The sequence below is a fragment of the Oncorhynchus keta genome, chromosome 28 (genome assembly GCF_023373465.1).
Source record: "Oncorhynchus keta strain PuntledgeMale-10-30-2019 chromosome 28, Oket_V2, whole genome shotgun sequence".
Lineage (NCBI taxonomy): Eukaryota > Metazoa > Chordata > Actinopteri > Salmoniformes > Salmonidae > Oncorhynchus > Oncorhynchus keta.
This window is the reverse complement of record NC_068448.1, coordinates 5,939,678-5,963,159: the sequence shown is the minus strand read 5'-3', so window position 1 is coordinate 5,963,159 and position 23,482 is coordinate 5,939,678. Positions and strand designations below refer to the sequence as shown.

At 45.1% G+C, this 23,482-nt stretch overlaps 1 protein-coding gene and 1 non-coding gene across 2 annotated transcripts; one reads left to right on the top strand and one right to left on the bottom strand.

Annotated features, from left to right (window-relative positions):
• Nucleotides 1-2,928: 2,928 nt before the first annotated feature.
• On the bottom strand, nucleotides 2,929-7,998 carry LOC118360645 (pancreatic progenitor cell differentiation and proliferation factor B-like). Its single transcript, XM_052484569.1, has 5 exons — nucleotides 7,834-7,998; nucleotides 5,550-5,636; nucleotides 4,888-4,968; nucleotides 4,200-4,299; nucleotides 2,929-3,465 (listed from the first exon to the last, which is right to left on the bottom strand). The coding sequence occupies exons 2-5, from the start codon at nucleotides 5,602-5,604 to the stop codon at nucleotides 3,348-3,350; spliced, it is 354 nt and encodes a 117-aa protein (XP_052340529.1). The 5' UTR covers nucleotides 5,605-5,636; nucleotides 7,834-7,998; the 3' UTR covers nucleotides 2,929-3,347.
• Nucleotides 7,999-9,761: 1,763 nt separating this feature from the next.
• trnae-cuc (transfer RNA glutamic acid (anticodon CUC)) lies at nucleotides 9,762-9,833 on the top strand. Its single transcript has one exon. It is a non-coding gene; the product is annotated as a tRNA-Glu (tRNA).
• The last annotated feature ends 13,649 nt before the right edge of the window (nucleotides 9,834-23,482 follow it).

Genomic DNA, 23,482 nt, shown 5'->3' with positions numbered 1-23,482 from the left:
GTGACGGCCCGGTCGGTAGCGGACTGCATAGTGACGGCCCGGTCGGTAGCGGACTGCATAGTGACGGCCCGGTCGGTAGCGGACTGCATAGTGACGGCCCGGTCGGTAGCGGACTGCATAGTGACGGCCCGGTCGGTAGCGGACTGCATAGTGACGGCCCGGTCGGTAGCGGACTGCATAGTGACGGCCCGGTCGGTAGCGGACTGCATAGTGACGGCCCGGTCGGTAGCGGACTGCATAGTGACGGCCCGGTCGGTAGCGGACTGCATAGTGACGGCCCGGTCGGTAGCGGACTGCATAGTGACGGCCCGGTCGGTAGCGGACTGCATAGTGACGGCCCGGTCGGTAGCGGACTGCATAGTGACGGCCCGGTCGGTAGCGGACTGCATAGTGACGGCCCGGTCGGTAGCGGACTGCATAGTGACGGCCCGGTCGGTAGCGGACTGCATAGTGACGGCCCGGTCGGTAGCGGACTGCATAGTGACGGCCCGGTCGGTAGCGGACTGCATAGTGACGGCCCGGTCGGTAGCGGACTGCATAGTGACGGCCCGGTCGGTAGCAGACTGCATAGTGACGGCCCGGTCGGTAGCAGACTGCATAGTGACGGCCCGGTCGGTAGCAGACTGCATAGTGACGGCCCGGTCGGTAGCAGACTGCATAGTGACGGCCCGGTCGGTAGCAGACTGCATAGTGACGGCCCGGTCGGTAGCGGACTGCATAGTGACGGCCCGGTCGGTAGCAGACTGCATAGTGACGGCCCGGTCGGTAGCGGACTGCATAGTGACGGCCCGGTCGGTAGCGGACTGCATAGTGACGGCCCGGTCGGTAGCGGACTGCATAGTGACGGCCCGGTCGGTAGCGGACTGCATAGTGACGGCCCGGTCGGTAGCGGACTGCATAGTGACGGCCCGGTCGGTAGCGGACTGCATAGTGACGGCCCGGTCGGTAGCGGACTGCATAGTGACGGCCCGGTCGGTAGCGGACGGCCCGGTCGGTAGCAGACTGCATAGTGACGGCCCGGTCGGTTGCAGACTGCATAGTGACGGCCCGGTCGGTAGCAGACTGCATAGTGACGGCCCGGTCGGTAGCAGACTGCATAGTGACGGCCCGGTCGGTAGCAGACTGCATAGTGACGGCCCGGTCGGTAGCAGACTGCATAGTGACGGCCCGGTCGGTAGCAGACTGCATAGTGACGGCCCGGTCGGTAGCAGACTGCATAGTGACGGCCCGGTCGGTAGCAGACTGCATAGTGACGGCCCGGTCGGTAACAGACTGCATAGTGACGGCCCGGTCGGTAGCAGACTGCATAGTGACGGCCCGGTCGGTAGCGGACTGCATAGTGACGGCCCGGTCGGTAGCGGACTGCATAGTGACGGCCCGGTCGGTAGCGGACTGCATAGTGACGGCCCGGTCGGTAGCGGACTGCATAGTGACGGCCCGGTCGGTAGCGGACTGCATAGTGACGGCCCGGTCGGTAGCGGACTGCATAGTGACGGCCCGGTCGGTAGCAGACTGCATAGTGACGGCCCGGTCGGTAGCAGACTGCATAGTGACGGCCCGGTCGGTAGCAGACTGCATAGTGACGGCCCGGTCGGTAGCAGACTGCATAGTGACGGCCCGGTCGGTAGCAGACTGCATAGTGACGGCCCGGTCGGTAGCAGACTGCATAGTGACGGCCCGGTCGGTAGCAGACTGCATAGTGACGGCCCGGTCGGTAGCAGACTGCATAGTGACGGCCCGGTCGGTAGCAGACTGCATAGTGACGGCCCGGTCGGTAGCAGACTGCATAGTGACGGCCCGGTCGGTAGCAGACTGCATAGTGACGGCCCGGTCGGTAGCAGACTGCATAGTGACGGCCCGGTCGGTAGCAGACTGCATAGTGACGGCCCGGTCGGTAGCAGACTGCATAGTGACGGCCCGGTCGGTAGCAGACTGCATAGTGACGGCCCGGTCGGTAGCAGACTGCATAGTGACGGCCCGGTCGGTAACAGACTGCATAGTGACGGCCCGGTCGGTAGCGGACTGCATAGTGACGGCCCGGTCGGTAGCGGACTGCATAGTGACGGCCCGGTCGGTAGCGGACTGCATAGTGACGGCCCGGTCGGTAGCGGACTGCATAGTGACGGCCCGGTCGGTAGCGGACTGCATAGTGACGGCCCGGTCGGTAGCGGACTGCATAGTGACGGCCCGGTCGGTAGCGGACTGCATAGTGACGGCCCGGTCGGTAGCGGACTGCATAGTGACGGCCCGGTCGGTAGCAGACTGCATAGTGACGGCCCGGTCGGTAGCAGACTGCATAGTGACGGCCCGGTCGGTAGCAGACTGCATAGTGACGGCCCGGTCGGTAGCAGACTGCATAGTGACGGCCCGGTCGGTAGCAGACTGCATAGTGACGGCCCGGTCGGTAGCAGACTGCATAGTGACGGCCCGGTCGGTAGCAGACTGCATAGTGACGGCCCGGTCGGTAGCAGACTGCATAGTGACGGCCCGGTCGGTAGCAGACTGCATAGTGACGGCCCGGTCGGTAGCAGACTGCATAGTGACGGCCCGGTCGGTAGCAGACTGCATAGTGACGGCCCGGTCGGTAGCAGACTGCATAGTGACGGCCCGGTCGGTAGCAGACTGCATAGTGACGGCCCGGTCGGTAGCAGACTGCATAGTGACGGCCCGGTCGGTAGCAGACTGCATAGTGACGGCCCGGTCGGTATTTCAGCAGGAAAGAGTAGGCCATTGAGTGCCGTGTTAAAATTGACGTTGTGCTCGTCATACACAGACAGTTTCCTGTATTTCAAAAGCGATAAATTCCATTGACAGTAACAAAGTCAGGCTGCTTGACTACCTGTACTGAGCATCTGGAAGTCACAGCGTGACCAAATGGACAAGATAACAGAAGTTGTATGTGTGCGCCAAGTACAAAAAAAATATATATATATATATAGTTCATTTTATTTTTAGTCATAGAAAATAAAAACAGGATACAAAAAAAAAGTTAAATTGGCAGCTTGTCTTACTAAGACAAACAAATAATTGTTCCAATACCCATAATGCTTAGCGTGTAGCAGAGTGACTGATATTCATTCTACGTAGTTTGCTAACGTGGATGTTGGGAACGTAACCCAAATGGGCTTTGGTCAATAGTAGTGCACAGAATGCTATTTGGGATGCAGCCAGTGTATGGTTAAAAGGGGAGGGGGGGTCTGTTCCAATACCTACACTAGCATACTACATTCTATGCCTGATACATAGTTTGATACTTTCTATGTAGTGTGGAGGATGGAACAGAATTAAAGGGTTTAGTGGGGGGTGGAAAGCAGCCTCCCGTCTCCTAGCGTTGGTCCCTTCTCGCCTCAGGAGGGGGGTGAACTCGCCGACTCGGACCTCTCGACGTCGCTGACCTGCCTCTTCATCACCATCTCCCTGGCAACGCAGGTCACCTGGCCGTTGGTCAGAGTCATGGCCGCCGTCCTGGAAAAGAGAAGGAGAGGTTGAGAGAGAGAAAAAAAAATAAAAGATCCAGGGTTGTATTCAACAGGGTGCAACTTGCTTAGTGTTACAAAAATAAAAAAAATGCCATGATTACTTCTTACTCTGTGCCAGAAAGGAATGTCTGTTGTAGGGAGGTAGTATTCAGGAAAAAAGACAACGCCATAATAAGGCTACAGAGAGTTCACCCTGTTCGACCGTTGAAAAAAGTTTTGCAACACAAGAAAAAAAAGAACTGGTTCTTTGGGATAGTCAAATGGAGGTGACAGACCGTATCCTTACTGCTTCTAGAGTGAAGTCGGGCAGCCTGTTTTCTCCCACTACGACAGCCAGTTGCTGGTCAGCCTGTTTCTCCCCATGACAACCAGTTGCTGGTCAGCCTGTTTCTCCCCATGACAACCAGTTGCTGGTCAGCCTGTTTCTCTCCATGACTACCAGTTGCTGGTCAGCCTGTTTCTCCCCATGACAACCAGTTGCTGGTCAGCCTGTTTCTCTCCATGACTACCAGTTGCTGGTCAGCCTGTTTCTCCCCATGACAGCCAGTTGCTGGTCAGCCTGTTTCTCCCATGACTACCAGTTGCTGGTCAGCCTGTTTCTCCCCATGACAGCCAGTTGCTGGTCAGCCTGTTTCTCCCCATGACAACCAGTTGCTGGTCAGCCTGTTTCTCTCCATGACAGCCAGTTCAAACACCACACTTCTCCCCTAGTCTACTTACTTCTGCTGGGCCTCCTCCGTCAGTGTGGTCATTCCTGGCTGGTTCTGCTTCCCAAAGAAGAAGCTGGACCACCAATGTCCCGAGTCTTGTTTTGGCAGACCTAGGAACAGATTAGGACAAGGTCAAAACACTCCAAAAAGGTCTCACGTCAGACGGTTTACTGCACAGAACAGGAATTCTGGAGTAACGACTGATTGTACAGTAAATTGTTCCCAGGTTAACAGGTCATTGCTCAAAATGCCACGTCACATTGAAAACAATTGCAGTTCATCACTTTAGCTAATAGATCACAAGTCAACTGACTGCGCTAGAGTGACCACAATTAAAAAAATAAATAAAAAAATCCAAATGTACGACAACAGGATGATTTTGATGTCACAAAGTGCTGTACAGAAAACCCAACTTAAAACAAGCAACACAGGTGTAGAAGCTTAGGTTGAGTCCTCACCACTTATCATTAGAACAAACTCCTAAACACAAGCTTCGTAAGTCAATTATAACTGTCAAGTAATTTTGACATACCAAAAGACCAGTAGGTCTATGCTAGTAAAGTGTTGCTTGCTGCCACCTTGCAGGCGAGCTGTAAAGTAAACTGTACATCCTTGATCAAAACAATTTTTTGTTGCAGCATATTTCTTGTGGCAATACTCCTGCCCAAAAATTTGACATTTTGCACTTGATTGTGTACCTGGATGATGATGTGGAATGATTTCCCCGCTGTACTCTGAGCTGCCACAGGAGCTGCTGCTGGAGGTGGAGCCGATGCGCCCTGGAAAAACAAACACAACAGTAATGTGAAGGTTAGGCGAGAGGACAACGCTATAAACATACAACACCCTCACAAGCTCTTTCCCTGGATATTAAATCACAGAATCCATCCATAATCTTATCACCGTATCAGGATAGGACAATAGAATGCAACCCATTCATAACCAAGAGGTGAGATCCCAAAAACTTCATACTGTTGTCTCAAGAGAATCCAGGGAAAAACAAGCCCCACCCCTCCCCCTAATACAAGAGAAACCACTCTGTCATAGTCTAGGGTTAGACAGGGCAACACATGTCTGTTTGTATAGACTTGTCAACTCCTTGTCATGTTTGGTGTAACAGTGACATCACGGTTGGCAAGATAGCACAAACAGTTCTGGGACAGTTGGGCAAAGTTCAGGGGATATGACAGGGCTTGAGAACACACTACTGTCGAAGGCGGAAGTGAAACGTCATAACTTATAAAATCTTTCTTAAGACAAAGGATTTTTTAATTTTTTTAAAAATCAGACAGCTTGATTGATTTAGGGCCTGAGGGCTAAGTCTGTAAAGAATATATGACCCTGCCCAAAAGCTACTCACTTCGGTGGTAGTCATGGGTTGCCACAAGAGAACCGCCTGCGTTGATCGCTGCCATTCTCACGAACTTGTTGAATCGTGTTAGAAACCCTGGAAGGAAGGACATTTGAGTCAGACACATTGGTACATAAGACTATCAAACCATTTATGTGCCAATGATGTATTTGAATACCATCATTTTACATTAGGATTATTATATAAGTTTTAAAATATGTAAATGTAGAAATTGACTCATAAAATACTACATCATTTTTATGAATTCAATGATTTTATTAAATTGAATATTTAGTTTGATGATGCAGTCAGATTTCTTTAGCCTGTTGAGCTAAAGCCTCATTGGTCCTTTGTCTTGGATGGGTCTTTTCAAGGAGGTCAGGGGGGAGTGTAAAGTGTAACAAGTTGGGTCGGTGACCACGCTCATCTGATAACTAACTTATCGGAGCCCTGAAAAGTTACATTGTCTGGTACACAAGAGACCTGCGTTAGAACCCCATCAGTCAAACACACGTCTTAGCCTCGCAAGTTTACATGAATGTTCGCTATATGCGGTAGTCCGTCTGGTAATCACAACCCCCCTCCCCCCCATTAAGTGGGGTGCACAGACCCCTCATGCTTGTCACGCAGTGTTGTGCAGTACACGTGCTTTCAAACAGTCAGTTATAGAGGTACTGTGATCTGTGTAGGAGGTGAAATGTATCTTCGTTGAACCACACCCTTGATGAGCAACCTTGCTGGAGACTAAGGCTTGATAGCTTCCAGAACTCATCCCTATGGGCTTTAGCCTAGTGTGCTAACAGTCGTGACATGCCGGAGACCAGGTTTGAACCTAGTTAGTCACATGAGCAACATTAAAAATAGGGAGTGATAAAGTTATCCTTAGAAGGGCTATTCAACTATTTTTTTTTGCGGGACACTCCCTTCTAAGGCAGCCTATGAGCACAATAGATGGGAACAGGAAACACATCCATGTTGCAGAGAGTTTCCAAGAATTGAGTCATAACAGGTCATCATAGGTCAAAGCGTTTGATTCTCTGTTTTCTTAACTTTCCTGGCAGGCAAAGTGTAAGGATGTCTCTGGTTTTGAGTTTGAATTTAAAAACTGAATGCGTCGGAGAAGGTTAATATATGAAACATTGATTAACTTAAAATGGTTTGTAAACGTGAAACATGCAACATCTACCATATTGAAACTGAATATATTAATTGCGTTTAATTATGAATTAGCAGAACGGAATATTCAGTCAATTTTAAGTAATTAACTACAAGTTGAATGTATTAATACAATCATTAAACGTGTGCATTACAACTGAAAAACATTCAATTCAATAACCTAATTTAAAAAAGATAGTGAAATCGCACCATAAGACATTACTGCAGACGTTCTTGTAATGATATTGCGCCTCATCGCATCAGAATACATGGGTGGCTAAGTACAAACAGTAAGTAATAAGTCAAATAGTAAACGGTTTACTTCTCACTTAGCCATCATTGTAAAAATAATAATTTGTTCTTAAACTGACTTTAAATATATTTACGCAATAATCAATGGCAATGCTGCCTCAAAATGTTAGTGGTTGCCAGATATCTGGTCTGTGACTTTTAGGCATCCAATAACGTTACTACCGAACACATAATACACTACTTTAATTGTTTCCCCATATGAAAATGTATCCCTCACATCCGGTGTTGCTTAACCCAGGGAATGCAGGGCCATTCGACCTACAGCAATCCCATGATTTAAAACCGCAGTCATTCGCTGTGGTACACTGCGTTACGTTAGACACACTACTTTACGTTAGACACGCTACTTTACGTTAGACACGCTACTTTACGTTAGATAACTAGGCGCCGTATCTATGTTTTGCTAACAATGACAACGGTTCTTATTCCTGGGAATTTGGTTGAAAGAAAAAAAGACGAACACGGGTTTTGAACAACAAAACATAAAAATGTGTTGGTCCGTGTATGCTGAAGAAAACAAAGCTAGCTCGACTAAACGTTAACTACGCCAAACCGTTGATCTGTCGATGGCATTCGTTGGTGAAAAGGGACGAAAATACAATCTTGCCTGGCAGTATTGGCACACGATAAAATGAAAATTGAGCGTGGCAACAAACGAATTAGCTACAGATGAAAAGAAAAATAGGCTGAAATCAGGACTTCGTGACGTTTCCGTATACAAAAAGTCCTAAAACAACCGGGCATCTTTTTTTTTTTTCTTCTAGCATTATAGTAACTAACATCGTTTTAGTCTCTTATCAAACAGCCGTTTTCAATCAAAGCTCACCTTTTTGTTACCCAGCCGTGCTGACCCAACTCAATCGGCGAGGCTTAGGAGAGTAAACGCTAGGCGACGGGGCCCATTTGAAAATACCTTTTGGGGTAAATAAATAAGAAAACCTCCAACGATATATCTGCAGGAAATGTCTTGCCTGAATGAAGGGTGGCGAGGACTTTTTATACTACGAAGAGACAAGGAGGGGCTTGATCTTAGGTAACGCACAGTGGGGTTGTCTCTGGAGAAAAACATATATAACTATACTGAACAAAATTATAAAACACAATATTTAAAGTGTTGGTCCCATGTTTTCATGCTATGAAATAAAATATCCCAGAAATGTTTCACATGCACAAAAAAACTATTTCTCTCAATTTGTCAGCACAAGTTTATTTCCATCCCTGTAATTGAACATTTCTCCTTTGCCAAAATAATCCAACCACTTGACATGTGTGACATATCAAGAGGCTGATTAAACACCACGGTTATTACACAGGTGCACCTTGTGTTGGGGACGATAAAAGGCCACTAACATGTGCAGTTTTGTCACACAGTACAATGCCACAGATGTCTTAAGTTGAGGGAGCGTGGAATTGGCATGCTGACTGCAGGAATGTCCAACAGAGCTGTTGCAAGAGAATTGAATGTTCATTTCTCTGCATCCAACATTGTTTTAGAGACTTTGTCAGTACGTCCTACCGGTCTCACATCCGCAGACCACGTGTAACCACGCCGGCCCAGGACCTCCACATCCAGTTTCCCCACCTGCGGGATCGTCTGAGACTATCCGTCTGCAATAATCAAATAAAATTGTATTTGTCACATGCGCCAAATACAACAGGCCTTCTTCACCTTACAGTGAAATGCTTACTTTCAAGCCCTTAGATTGGTGTCCCCCCCCCACAGGACGGTTGAGCTAACGTAGGCTAATGAACATTTCCCAGGACATAGACATATCTGATATGGGCAGAAAGCTTAAATTCTTGTCAATCTAACTGCACTGTCCAATTAACATTATCTATTACAGTAAAATAATACCATGCTATTGTTTGAGGAGAGTGCACAATTATGAACTTGAACATTTATTAATAAACCAATTAGGCACATTTGGGCAGTCTTGATACAACATTTTGAACAGATATGGAATGGTTCATTGGATCAGTTTAAAACTTTGCACATAGACTATATTGCGCCTGGGCTGGAATAATATTTTATGGCCCTTCTCTTGCATTTGAAAGATGACGGTACAAAAAAATACAAAATTATTCATGTTTTTTTCTTTTTATTATCTTTTACCAGATCTAAAGCGTTATATTATTCTACATTCATTTCACATTTGAACAAACTTCAAAGTGTTTCCTTTCAAATGGTAACAAGAATACTTGCTTCAGGTCCGGAGCTACAGGCAGTTAGATTTGGGTACGTTATTTTAGGTAAAAATGGGGGGGGTTGGATCAATGCAGTTTTAAGAAAAAATAAGTGCTCTGTAAAAAATACATGAAAATAAAAGTAACAAATAATTAAACAGCAGCAGTAAAATAACAGTAGTGAGGCTATATACAGATACAGGGTGTACCGCTACAGAGTCCATATGCGGGGCTGGTACTTAAGGTAATACGTACATGTACATGGAGTTAAAGTGACTCTATAATCACTCTATAATAATGCCCTTTTAATTGGCTGGGCCTGGCTCTCAGGCTTAGCTCCCAAGTGGGTGGGCCTATGACCTTCCAGGCCCACCCATGGTTGCGCCTCTGCTCAGTCATGTGTAATCCATAGATTAGGGTAGGGCCTAATGAATTAATTTAAAGTGACTGATTTCCTTCTATGAAATGTAACTCAGTAAAAACGTTGAAATTGTTACACATTGCGTTTACATTGTTACCCAGTATAGTTATCAGCAGTTATAAACAATTAAAACTTCTCTACCTTCAGTTTCCCTGGTGGTCTAGTGGTTAGGATTCGGCGCTCTCACCGCCGCGGCCCGGGTTCGATTCCCGGTCAGGGAACAAACATTTTTTATTACCAGATCTCAATTGTTACCCAGTATAGTTATCAGCAGTTATAAACAATTAAAACGGATACAGATGTATGCGTGAAGTTTTCAGAAGCGTCCACATACTGGTAACTGTCTAAAAACGAAGGCGCCGCGCCCCGAACAAACGTGAGCCGAGGAAATGTCTGGTTATGACAACCAATCAGATCGCCGTCTCCCACCAATAATTGCACTCACCAACCAATCCGAGACGCCAGTGCAACCAAGAGGTAACCAATAATTGACGAATTGAGGATATAGCTATGGCGGGACCTTTAAACGCCAGAAGAGGACTATGGAAAAATATATTTCCTCTCATGTAATTTTCGCGTGTCATCTTTCTTTTCTAAAGTAGCCACGATGTTTTGTTGTATGCTGTTTTCATTGATCATCATCATCATCGATCGGGAATATCTAACAGGTAAAATCAGTGTATTAAGCTACAGTAACATGTTAGCACAGATAACGAGATTTACAGACTGTAACTACAGTAACTCTATCAATCAAATGTATTTATAAAGCTTTTTTTTATCAGCCAATGTCACAAAGTGCTGTACAGAAACCCAGTGTAAAACCCCAAACAGCAAGCAATGCAGATGTAGAAGCACGGTGGCTAGGAAAAACTCCCTAGAAAGGCTAGAACCTAGGAAGAAACCTGGAGGGGGGCTTTTATATTTGTTTTATTCATGTACCTAATTGAACTAGACATAGTTATAGGGTAAGTTAATAGGGAAAATACTGTCTTGATAACAAATAGGCGAGGGTCATTGTGTTAATTATGAATGAAAACGCACAAGCGATATCCTTTGCACTTGCTTATGTTGGTGTGTCTTTGTGTGTGGGTTTGTGGTCAATATATGCTTCAGTAAGTAACTAGAGGTAACAACATAGGGAGCTGGAGTTTATACACTTAATTTTATTGTTCCATCATTTAATCCAGTCTGCTCATTGTGATTTAAAATGGATATCATTTAATCCAGTCTGCTCATTGTGATTTAAAATGGATATCATTTAATCCAGTCTGCTCATTGTGATTTAAAATGGATATAATTTAATCCAGTCTGCTCACTGTGATTTAAAATGGATATCATTTAATCCAGTCTGCTCATTGTGATTTAAAATGGATATAATTGAATCCAGTCTGCTCATTGTGATTTAAAATGGATATCATTTAATCCAGTCTGCTCACTGTGATTTAAAATGGATATCATTTTATGTTTATTAAATATAAACTTATCCCTTTTATTTTCACAGCAAACATGGCGCCCTGCTTCAGAAAACTGCCAAATGGAAGCCTTGTCTTTAACGGACAGTAAGGATTCCAGGATTTACAGGACAACGGCTACTAAAAGAGCATGGAGCAAGGCTGGGTCTCCAGACATAGTGGTGGATTCAGCCTGGAGGGCTGTACTGCTTTCCCAGCTGGACATAGTTCACAACATCCTTAACCAGCTGGACAAAGGTCACAACATCCTTAACCAGCTGGACAAAGGTCACAACATTCTTTCCCAGCTGGAGAAAGGTCACAACATCCTTAAACAGCTGGACAAAGGTCACAACATTCTTTCCCAGCTGGACATAGTTCACAACATCCTTAACCAGCTGGACAAAGGTCACAACATCCTTAACCAGCTGGACAAAGGTCACAACATCCTTAACCAGCTGGACAAAGGTCACAACATCCTTAACCAGCTGGACAAAGGTCACAACATTCTTTCCCAGCGGGACAAAGGTCACAACATCCTTAACCAGCTGGACAAAGGTCACAACATCCTTAACCAGCTGGACATAGGCCAGACTGTAACACAGCGGCCTGACAGTAACACAGCAGCCTGACAGTAACACAGCGGCCTGACAGTAACACAGCGACCTGACAGTAACACAGCGGCCTGACAGTACCAGAGGCCTGACATTAACACAGCGGCCTGACAGTAACACAGCGGCCTGACAGTAACACAGCGGCCTGACAGTAACACAGCGGCCTGACAGTAACACAGCGGCCAGACTGTAACACAGCGGCCTGACAGTAACACAGCGGCCTGACAGTAACACAGCGGCCAGACAGTAACACAGCGGCCAGACAGTAACACAGCGGCCAGACAGTAACACAGCGGCCTGACAGTAACACAGTGGCCAGACAGTAACACAGTGGCCAGACAGTAACACAGCGGCCAGACTGTAACACAGTGGCCAGACAGTAACACAGTGGCCAGACAGTAACACAGCGGCCTGACAGTAACACAGCGGCCAGACAGTAACACAGCGGCCAGACAGTAACACAGCGGCCAGACAGTAACACAGCGGCCTGACAGTAACACAGGGGCCAGACAGTAACACAGCGGCCAGACAGTAACACAGCGGCCAGACTGTAACACAGTGGCCAGACTGTAACACAGCGGCCAGACAGTAACACAGCGGCCAGACTGTAACACAGCGGCCAGACTGTAACACAGTGGCCAGACTGTAACACAGCGGCCAGACAGTAACACAGCGGCCAGACTGTAACACAGCGGCCAGACAGTAACACAGCGGCCTGACAGTAACACAGTGGCCAGACAGTAACACAGCGGCCAGACTAACAGACTAACACAGCGGCCAGACAGTAACACAGCGGCCTGACAGTAACACAGCGGCCTGACTGTAACACAGCGGCCTGACAGTAACACAGCGGCCTGACAGTAACACAGCGGCCTGACAGTAACACAGCGGCCAGACAGTAACACAGCGGCCAGACAGTAACACAGCGGCCTGACAGTAACACAGCGGCCTGACAGTAACACAGCGGCCTGACAGTAACACAGCGGCCAGACAGTAACACAGCGGCCTGACAGTAACACAGCGGCCAGACAGTAACACAGCGGCCTGACTGTAACACAGCGGCCAGACAGTAACACAGCGGCCAGACAGTAACACAGCGGCCAGACAGTAACACAGCGGCCTGCCTGGAACACAGCGGCCTGACAGTAACACAGCGGCCTGACAGTAACACAGCGGCCTGACAGTAACACAGCGGCCTGACAGTAACACAGCGGCCTGACAGTAACACAGCGGCCAGACAGTAACACAGCGGCCTGACAGTAACACAGTGGCCTGACAGTAACACAGCGGCCTGACAGTAACACAGCGGCCAGACAGTAACACAGCGGCCTGACAGTAACACAGCGGCCTGACAGTAACACAGCGGCCTGCCTGGAACACAGCGGCCTGACAGTAACACAGCGGCCTGACAGTAACACAGCGGCCTGACTGTAACACAGCGGCCTGACAGTAACACAGCGGCCTGACTGGAACACAGCGGCCTGACAGTAACACAGCGGCCTGACAGTAACACAGCGGCCTGACAGTAACACAGCGGCCTGACAGTAACACAGTGGCCTGACAGTAACACAGCGGCCTGACAGTAACACAGCGGCCAGACAGTAACACAGCGGCCTGACAGTAACACAGCGGCCTGACAGTAACACAGTGGCCAGACAGTAACACAGCGGCCTGACAGTAACACAGCGGCCTGACTGGAACAGGTATGTTGAGGCAGTTGTTGCTAAATTGTGGACGACACATCTCCATCCTAAGTGAGTTGATGGAGTCAGGCTGAACTGCTGGACTCTCATGGGACGTGGCTATAATAACATCAGAGTGTCAACAACGCCATGTTGATGCAGGAGACTGACCTAATGTTGCCAGTCCTCAGACATGCCACTTTAACACAATGGTGTGCTTGAGTTGTTGATTTGATATACAGTGCCTTTGGAAAGTATTCAGACCTCTTGACTTTTTCCACATTTTGTTACGTTACAGCCTCATTCTAAAATGGATTAAATAAATAAAAAATCCTCAGCAATCTACACACAATAGTCCATAATGACAAATCGAAAACATATTTTTAGAAATGTTTGCAAATAAAACAAAAAAAACTGAAATACCTTATTTAGATAAGTATTCAGACCCATCGCTATGAGACTTGAAATTGAGCTCAGGTGCATCCTGTTTCCATTGATCATCCTTGAGATGTTTCTACAACTAGATTGGAGTCTACCTGTAGTAAATTCAATTGATTGGACATGATTTAGAAAAGGGACACACCTGTCTATAAAAGATCCCACAGTTGGCATGTCAGAGCAAAAACAAAGCCATGAGGTTGAGGGAATTGTCCTTAGAGCTCCGAGACAGGATTGTGTCGAGGCACAGATCTGGGGAATAGTAACAAAACATGTCTGCAGCATTGAAGGTCCAAAAGAACACAGTGGCCTCCATCATTCTTAAATGGAAGAAGTTTGGAACCACCAAGACTCGTCCTAGAACTGGCAACCCGGCCAAACTGAGCAATCGGGGGAGAAGGGCCTTGGTCAGGAAAGTGACCTAGAACCCGATGGTCTCTCTGACAGAGCTGCAGAGTTCCTCTGTGGAGATGGGAGAACATTCCAGAAGGACAACAATCTCTGCAGCACTCCACCAATCAGGCCTTAATGGTAGAGTGGCCAGACGGAAGCCACTCCTCAGTAAAAGCCACATGACAACCCGCTTAGAATTTGCCAAAAGGCACCTAAAGAATCTCAGACCATGAGAAACAAGAATCTCTGGTCTGATGAAACCAAGATTGAACTCTTTGGCCTGAATGCCAAGCGTCATGTCTGGAGGAAACCTGGCACCATCCCTACGGTGAAGCATGGTGGTGGCAGCATCATGCTGTGGGGATGTTTTTCAGTGCAGGGACTGGGAGACTAGTCAGGATAAAGGGAAAGATGAACGGAGCAAAGTACCTCAGGACCTCAGACTATGGGCGAAGGTTCACCTTCAAACAGGACAACGACCCAAAGCACACAGCCAAGACAACGCAGGAGTGGCTTCGGGACAAGTCTGAATTTACTTGAGTGGACCAGCCAGAGCCCGGACTTGAACCCGATCGAACATCTGTGGAGAGACCTGAAAATAGCTGTGCAGCGACGCTACCCATCCAACCTGACAGAGCTTGTGGACTCCAGAGAAAGGGGTAGACTAAATGTATGATATGTTCTGGGATATGTTCTGGAAGGTTCTCTGTGGTCCTCGGGCTACATCTAACCACCTGGAACCCCCATAACACAAACCCATATAAACACGGTCCTTCTGTAGCTCAGTTGGTAGAGCATGGCGCTTGTAACGCCAGGGTAGTGGGTTCGATCCCCGGGACCACCCATACGTAGAATGGCATATATTATTATATATAAACCCAATTCATGTTTTAGCCGTCCGCTTGTAAACGTTTTTTCCAACCTTGTGGTTGGAAAACACATACTGGTGGAATCAAATTATGTACCAACTACAACAATACACAATTTAACCACCCCGCATTGATCTCTATTAGACTGGCTAGCTTAGCTGACAATACTGTCAGCTTACTGTTAGCTAGCTGTTAGCTAGCGTCACTGAATCGGCAACAAGATTGCTAGCAGGCAGAGAACCAACTAACCAACCATAGACGATTTATGCACATTTATTGTGCATGCTTATTGTAAATAACATTCCACTACCACTGCATTGGTTGACATGACTGACCAGTGGCTCAATGGCAGGTTTTAGTGCAGCATTTGATTTAGTGGATCATGAAATAATTTGGACAAAATTGTTGCATTATGGGTTTGAGGAGGCATATCTAACTGACAGGAAACAGTCCACCTTCAGTTGAAGTCGGAAGTTTACATACACCTTAGCCAAATACATTTAAACTCAGTTTTTTCACAATTCCTGACATTTAATCCGAGTGAAAAATCACCACTTTATTTTAAGAATGTGAAATGTCAGAAAAATAGTAGAGAGAATTATTTATTTCATACCTCGACTTTGTTGTCCTTAAGCCATTTTGCCACAACTTTAGATGTATGCTTGGGGTCATTGTCCATTTGGAACACCCATTTGTGACCAAGCTTTAACTTCCTGACTGATGTCTTGAGATGTTGCTTCAATATATCCACATACTTTTCCTTCCTCATGATGCCATCTATTTTATGAAGTGCACCAGTCCCTCCTGCTGCCACCCCCGTACTTCACGGTTCGGATGGTGTTTTCTTCGGCTTGCAAGCCTCCCCCTTTTTCCTCCAAACATAACGATGGTCATTATGGCCAAACAGTTCTATTTTTGGTTCACCAGACCAGAGGACATTTCTCCAAGAAGTACAATCTTTGTCCCCATGTGCAGTTGCAAACCGTAGTCTGGCTTTTGTATGGCAGTTTTGGAGCAGTGGCTTCTTACTTTCTGAGCAGCCTTTCAGGTTATGTCGATATAGGACTCATTTTTCTGTGGATATAGATACTTTTGTACCCGTTTCCTCCAGCATCTTCACACGGTCCTTTGCTGTTGTTCTGGGATTGATTTGCACTTTTCGTACCAAATTATCCTTCCTGAGCGGTATGACGGCTCTGTGGTCTCATGGTGTTTATATTTGCGTACTAATGTTTGTACAGATGAACGTGGTACCTCCACATTTGGAAATTGCTTCTAAGGATGAACCAGACTTGTGGAGGTCTCCAATTATTTTTCTGAAGTCTTGGCTGATTTCTTTTGATTTTCCCATGATGTCAAGCAAAGATGCACTGAGTTTGAAGATGTACCTGTGGATGTATTTCAAGGCCTATCTCCAATTGACTCAAATGATGTCAATTAGCCTATCAGAAGCTTCTAAAGCCATGACATCATTTTCTGGAATTTTCCAAGCTGTTTAAAGGCACAGTCAACTTAGTGTATGTAAACTTCTGACCCACTGGAATTGTGATACAGTGAAATAATCTGTCTGTAAACAATTGTTGGAAAAATTACTTGTGTCATGCACAAAGTAGATGTCTTAACAGACTTGCCAAAACTATAGTTTGTTAACAAGAAATTTGTGGAGTGGTTGAAAAACAAGTTTTAATGACTCCAATCTAAGTGTATGTAAACTTCCGACTGTAGATCAGTCTTCTTTCCCTCATGCTTTCAACTGTGGAATAGCGCAGGGCAGCTGCCTTGGGCCACTTCTTTACTTAAAACTTCTTATGGTTGGTGGGCAGTATTGAGTTGCTTGGATGAATAAGGTGCCCAGAGGTGCCCAGAAGTAAACTGCCTGTTCCTCAGTCCCAGTTGCTAATATATGCATATTATTAGTAGATTTGGATAGAAAACACAACCGTTTATAAAACTGTTTGAATGGTGTGTCAGTATAACAGAACTCATATGGCAGGCAAAAACCTGAGAAAAAAATCCAACCAGGAAGTGGGAAATCTGAGGTTGGTCGATTTTCAACTCCGCCCCTATAGAAGATACAGTGGGATATTTGTCATCTTGCACTTCCTAAGGCTTCCACTAGATGTCAACCGTCTTTAGAAACGTGTTTGAAGCTTCTACTATGAAGGGGGGTTGAATGAGAGGGGAATGAGTCAGAGGTATGGCAGCAGTCACACACTGGACACGCTCATTTCACATGAGAGGTATCTCCTGTTCCTTTGCTTTTCTGAAGACAAAGGAATTGGAATATTATTGAAGATTTATGTTAAAAACATCCTAAAGATTGAGTCCATACATTGTTTGACAAGTTTCTACGGACCGTCACAGAACTTTTTGACATTTCGTCTGCAACTAGTGAACGCGCTTCGTGAGTTTTGATTTGTTTACCAAACGCGCTAACAAAAGGAGCTATTTGGACATAAATGATGGACATTATCGAACAAATCAAACATTTATTGTGGAACTGGGATTCCTGGGAGTGCATTCTGATGATCATCAAAGGTAAGTGAATATTTATAATGCTATTTCTGACTTCTGTTGACTCCAACATGGAGGATATATGTATTTGTTGCCTGAGCACCGTACTCAGATTATTGCATGGTGTGCTTTTTTCATGAAGTTTTTTGAAATCTGACACAGCGGTTGCATTAAGGAGAAGTATATCTTTAATTCCATGCATAACGCTTGTATTTCCATCAACATTTATGAGTATTTCTGTAAATTGATGTGGCTCTCTGCAAAATCACCTGATGTTTTTGGAACTACTGAATATAACGCGCCCAATGTATACTGAGAATTTTTTTATATAAATATTCACTTTATCGAACAAAACATACATCTATTGTGTGACATGAAGTCCTATGAGTATCATCTAATGAAGATCATCAAAGGTTAGTGATTCATTCTATCTATATTTATAATTTTTGTGACTCCACTCTTTGGCTGGAAAAATGGCTGTGTGTGTTCTTGTGACTTGGCTCTGACCTAACATAATCGTTTGTGGTGCTTTCGCTGTAAAGCCTATTTGAAATCGGACACTGTGGTGTGATTAACAACTTGATTACCTTTTTAAAATGGTATAAGATACTTGTATGTTTGAGGAATTTTAATTATGAGATTTCTGTTGTTTTGAATTTGGCGCCCTGCACTTTCACTGGCTGTTGTCATATCGACCCCGTTAACGGGATTTCAGCCCAAAGAGGTTTTAATATATACCAACCACCTTCCTTATGCCTTATCTGAAACTCAAGCTACTATATTTGCAGATGATACTACAATTTATACAGGAGGACAGGTATAGCAAGCTCTACAAGTAGATCTGGGAATGCCGGACAAACTTGTTTTGAACACGAAGAAAACCAAGGTTATGCTGGTCTGTTCCACCAGGAAAAGACAGCATGGGATTCAATGAAGTATGGGGGGAGTACAAATTGAGGAAGTGGCAGAAACTAAACCACTAGACAACTGCTTATCATGGTTGTCTCAAATAACTGATCTATCTAAAAAAAAAAAAGTATAATTTAAGCTGCATACATGATCAGAAGGATAGCTAAATATTTACTCGTTAAAGATTCTTAAAGCAAACAACCCAAGCATTAAGATGAAGAGATGAGAGATGAAGAGAGGTGAACTACTGTTCTGTGGTCTGGGGAAATGCAACAAACAACAAGTTCAATTAGGAGGCTGCAGATTGGACAGAACAAAGCAGTCAGGATTGTTTTTACGTTTTTTTTTTTAAGGTTGGAGATATGGTTCGTCTGTTGTAGTCATGCACAATGCTCTTGGTTGGTCATCAACAAGATCATGAAAAAAAAAACATGCTTATTTTATGTCATAATGTACACGATTTAAAGCGACCAAACTCCACTCACAACAGTATTCAGTTGCTAAGAGACATTCAGTCAATACTAGGAATAGACTGTCCACCATCTGTGTGTTATCCAGACAGAAAATATACTTTTTTAAATGTAACCTTTATTTAACTAGGCAACTAGCCTACCAAAAGGCCTCCAGAAGGGACATGGGCTGGGATTAAAAATAAAAATATAGGACAAAACACACATTACGACAAGAGAGACACCACAAGACATGTAGCATGGCAGCAACACAATAGCATGGCAGCAACACATGACAACAACATGGTACAAACATTATTGGGCACAGACAACAGCACAAAGGGCAAGAAAGTAGAGACAACAATACATCACACAAAGCAGCCACAACTGTCAGTAAGAGTGTCTGTCCATGATTGAGTCTTTGAATGAAGAGATTGAGATAAAACTGTCCCTTTTTGAGTGTTTTTTTGCAGCTCGTTTCAGTCGCTAGCTACAGCAAACTGAAAAGAGGAGCGACCCGGGGATGTGTGTCCTTTGGGGACCTTTAACAGAATGTGACTGACAGAACAGGTGTTGTATGTGGAGGATGAGGGCTGCAGTAGATATCTCAGATAGGGGGGGTGAGGCCTAAGAGGGTTTTGTAAATAGAAACAACCAGTGGGTCTTGCGACGGGTAAACAGAGATGACCAGTTTACAGAGGAGTATAGAGTGCAGTGATGTGTCCTATAAGGAGCATTGGTGGCAAATCTGATGGCCGAATGGTAAAGAACATCTAGCCACTCGAGAGCACCCTTACATGCCGATCTATAAATTACATCTCTGTAATCTAGCATGGGTAGGATGGTCATCTGGATCGGGGTTAGTTTGGAAGCTGGGGTGAAAGAGGAGCGATTGCGATAGAGGAAACCAGTTCTAGATTTAACTGTACCCTGCAGCTTTGATATGTGCTGAGAGAAGGGGTAGGATGGTCTAGCATGGGTAGGATGGTCATCTGAATCGGGGTTAGTTTGGAAGCTGGGGTGAAAGAGGAGCAATTGCGATAGAGGAAACCAAGTCTAGATTTAACTGTACCCTGCAGCTTTGATATGTGCTGAGAGAAGGACAGTGTACCGTCTAGCCATACTCCCACGTACTTGTACGAGGTGACTACCTCAAGCTCTAAACCCTCAGGAGGTAGCAATAACACCTGTGGGGAGAGGGACATTCTTCTTACCAGACCACATGACATTCTTCTTACCAGACCACATGACCTTTGTTTTGGAGGTGTTCAGAACAGGGTTAAGGGCAGAGAAAGCTTGTTGGATACTAAGAAAGCTTTGTTGTAGAAAATGGATGAGAGAGCTTCCTAATGCCTGAGCTATGTTGTTGATGTAAATTGAGAAGAGTGTGGAAGTTAGGATTGAGCCTTGCGGTACTCCCTTGGTGACAGGCAGTGGCTGAGACAGCAGATGTTCTGACTTTATACACTGCACTCTTTGAGAGAGGTAGTTAGCAAACCAGGCCAAAGACCCCTCAGAGACACCAATACTCCTTAGCCGTCCCACAAGAATTTAATGGTCTACCGTATCAAAAGCTTTGGCCAGGTCAATAAAAATAGCAGCGCAACATTGCTTAGACTCAAGAGCAATGGTGACATCATTTAGGACCTTTAAGGTTGCAGTGACACATCCATAACCTGAGCGGAAACCAGACTGTAAACCAGAGAGAATACAATACTATAGACATCAATAAGTTCCCCCAACACTTTTGATAAAAAGGGCAAAATAGAATTTGACCTATAACAGTTCGGATCAGCTTGATCTCCCCCTTGAAATAAAGGACGTACTGTGGCTGCCTTCCAAGCAATGGGAACCTCCCCAGAGAGGAGAGACAGTCTCGGTGACCTTAAAGAAGAAAGGGTCTAAACCATCTGACCCAGATGTTTTTTGGGGGTCAAGTTTAAGGAGTTTCTTTAGCACCTCAGGCTCACCTCTTGCAGGGAGAAACTTAGTAGCGGGGCAGGAGGAAAAGAGGGAGGAGCAGCAGAACTAATCGCATTAGAAGTGGTGGGAGATGAGGAAGTGTTGGACAGTCAATGAGGCATGGCTGAGTCAAATAGGAATCCTGACTTAATGAAGTGTTGATTAAAGAGCTCAGCCATGTGCTTGTCAGTAACAACCACATCATCAACATTAATGGACATCGGCAGCTGTGAGGAGGAGGGTTTATCCTCCAGGTCTTTAACTGTTTTCCAGAACTTCTTGGGGTTAGACCCACAGAGAGAGAACGGAGCCTTAAAGTAACTAACTTTGGCCTTCCGGATAGCCTGAGTGCACTTATTTCTCATTTGCCTGAACGAGAGCCAGTCAGCCTAAGTATGCGTGTGCCGAGCCTTTCGTCAAATGGTATCCTTGAGGTGGAGTAACTCTGCAAGATCTCGGTCGAACCAGGGGCTGAACCTGTTTTTAATTCTCATTTTCTTTATGGGGACGTGTTTGTTAACATTACCACTGAAAATATCAAAAAAGAAGGTCCAAGTGTCTTCTACAGAGGGAATCAAGCTGATTCTATACCAATTTAAAGAGGCTAGGTCATGAAGGAAGGCTTGCTCATTAAAGTTTTTTAGCAAGAGTCTATGACAAAGCAGGACAGGTAGTTTCACTGAGCAGCCATTACTAACACAGGCTGTAAAACAGTGATCACTAAGGTCATTACAGAAAACACCAGACTGATACCTATCAGGATTATTTGTGAGGGTGACATCAAGGAGAGTAGCCTTTTCTGGGTGTTTGAAGTCATACCTTGTGGGATTGGTAATAATCTGAGAGAGATTTAGGGAGTCCCATTGCTTTAGGACTTGGTCAGGTGGTTTAAGCATGTCCCAGTTTAGGTCTCCAAGCAAGACGAATTCAGACTTAGTGTAAGGGGTCAGGAGAGAGCTTTAGGGAAGGTAGGGTACAGGCCGGTGCTGATGGTGGACGATAACACCCAGCAACAGTCAACAAAGAGCTATTTGAAAGTTTAATGCTTAAAACCAGCAGATCAAATTGTTTGGGGACAGACTTGGTGGAGACAACCGAGCACTGAAGGTGATCCTTGGTAAAGATTGCCACTCCACCACCTTTGGAAGATCTGTCTTGATGAAAAAAGTTATAACCAGAAAGGTTAACATCAGTGTTCAAAACACTCTTTCTGAACCACGTCTCAGTAATGATCAACACATCTGGATTGCAGCTGTGAACCCACACTTTCTATTGATACATTTTAGTTCATAAGCGTCTAGTGTTAACGTGCAGAAAACACAGGCTTTTATGAGAGCAGAAATCAGTGAAACAGATATCAGAGCACAAGTCCGAATTGGGGCTAGCAACATTAGATTGGCCAGGCCGTACATGCACATTTCCAGATATCATCAGCATTAATACAATCAGGGCACGGCAGAGGACAGGGAGAGCTCTGCAGTGTTGATTTTTTTAATGACATTTGAATGTGCATCAGACAAGATCAAGAGCAACAAGATCATATTGTATAGCAATTTCATCAGGTAAACATGAATACAAAAATAGGCTAAAGAACATTGAGCAATAAAGAAATTGAATAATTTACCTGATCAAACCAGAAACCTTTCAATATATACATTCAAACAATACATTAGAACCATTTAAATATAATAAATTGGAAGGTTGTGCAGGACACTTATTATGGCAGATGAAGGAATCAATCTATCATTTCAGACTGTTAAAGAGTATTGATCTGGTCAATATGTTTGTGTATTAAGTGTTACGTTTGTAACAATGTGTTTATATGTGAAAATGTGAATGTATTATAAAGTGTATTTTAACGTTTAAGGACTCTTGGAAGACCAGTCCAAATGAGGACTAAAATATAATTATTGCTACCAACACACAAACAGAGCGTGCGTTAGCTAGCTATATTGAAAACTTTATTTTTTAGTGACAGTGTTTTCCAGACAAAGGTGTGATATAGATGGCTTCCAGATTGAGCTACTCTTGTTGGCTAATGTTAACTTATTTACGTTAGCTAACGCTAGTCAAAGACAGAACGAACAAACATGTTTACTCTGCTGAAGGTACCAGTTTAGCAGTAACTACCATGGCATAACCTAAATTGATAGTGTGTATATAAAATATACTTCACTGCTGAAAATTAAAGTGCATGGAGAACGGTGTAATTTATATCATTAAAAAAACAAAGTAGATGTTCACCTCGGAACCAACAGGTTGCTTGACCTTATTCATCGTGCATAAAGTCGGTAGCGGTGCGTGGCCAATCACAGTGGAAGCCAATCACAGTGGAAGCCAATCACAGTGGAAGCCAGGAAGTAGAACACAACTGTTTTCGAATCATTTGAGGTCAGAATATGGTGTAACTGTAGACACAATTTAATTGATTTGATCTCCACCCTGAACGAATCTCGTTCAATGTCAGAATACATGTAGAGAACAGTTATTTAAAAAGAGAATTTACGTTCCATTTACAGACACTTAACTCAGATAGGAAATCCCTCCTGTATGATCTGCGGAGGTCAAATACAATGTAAACACTAACCA

Coding starts and splice junctions, on each gene's coding strand:
- LOC118360645 (XM_052484569.1), bottom strand. CDS start 5,604: ATGGCAGCGATCAACGCAGGCGGTTCTCTTGTGGCAACCCATGACTAC. Junction 4,300..4,887: donor CATTCCACATCATCATCCAG/GTACACAATCAA, acceptor ATCTGTTCCTAG/GTCTGCCAAAACAAGACTCG. Junction 3,466..4,199: donor ACGGAGGAGGCCCAGCAGAA/GTAAGTAGACTA, acceptor TCTCTTTTCCAG/GACGGCGGCCATGACTCTGA.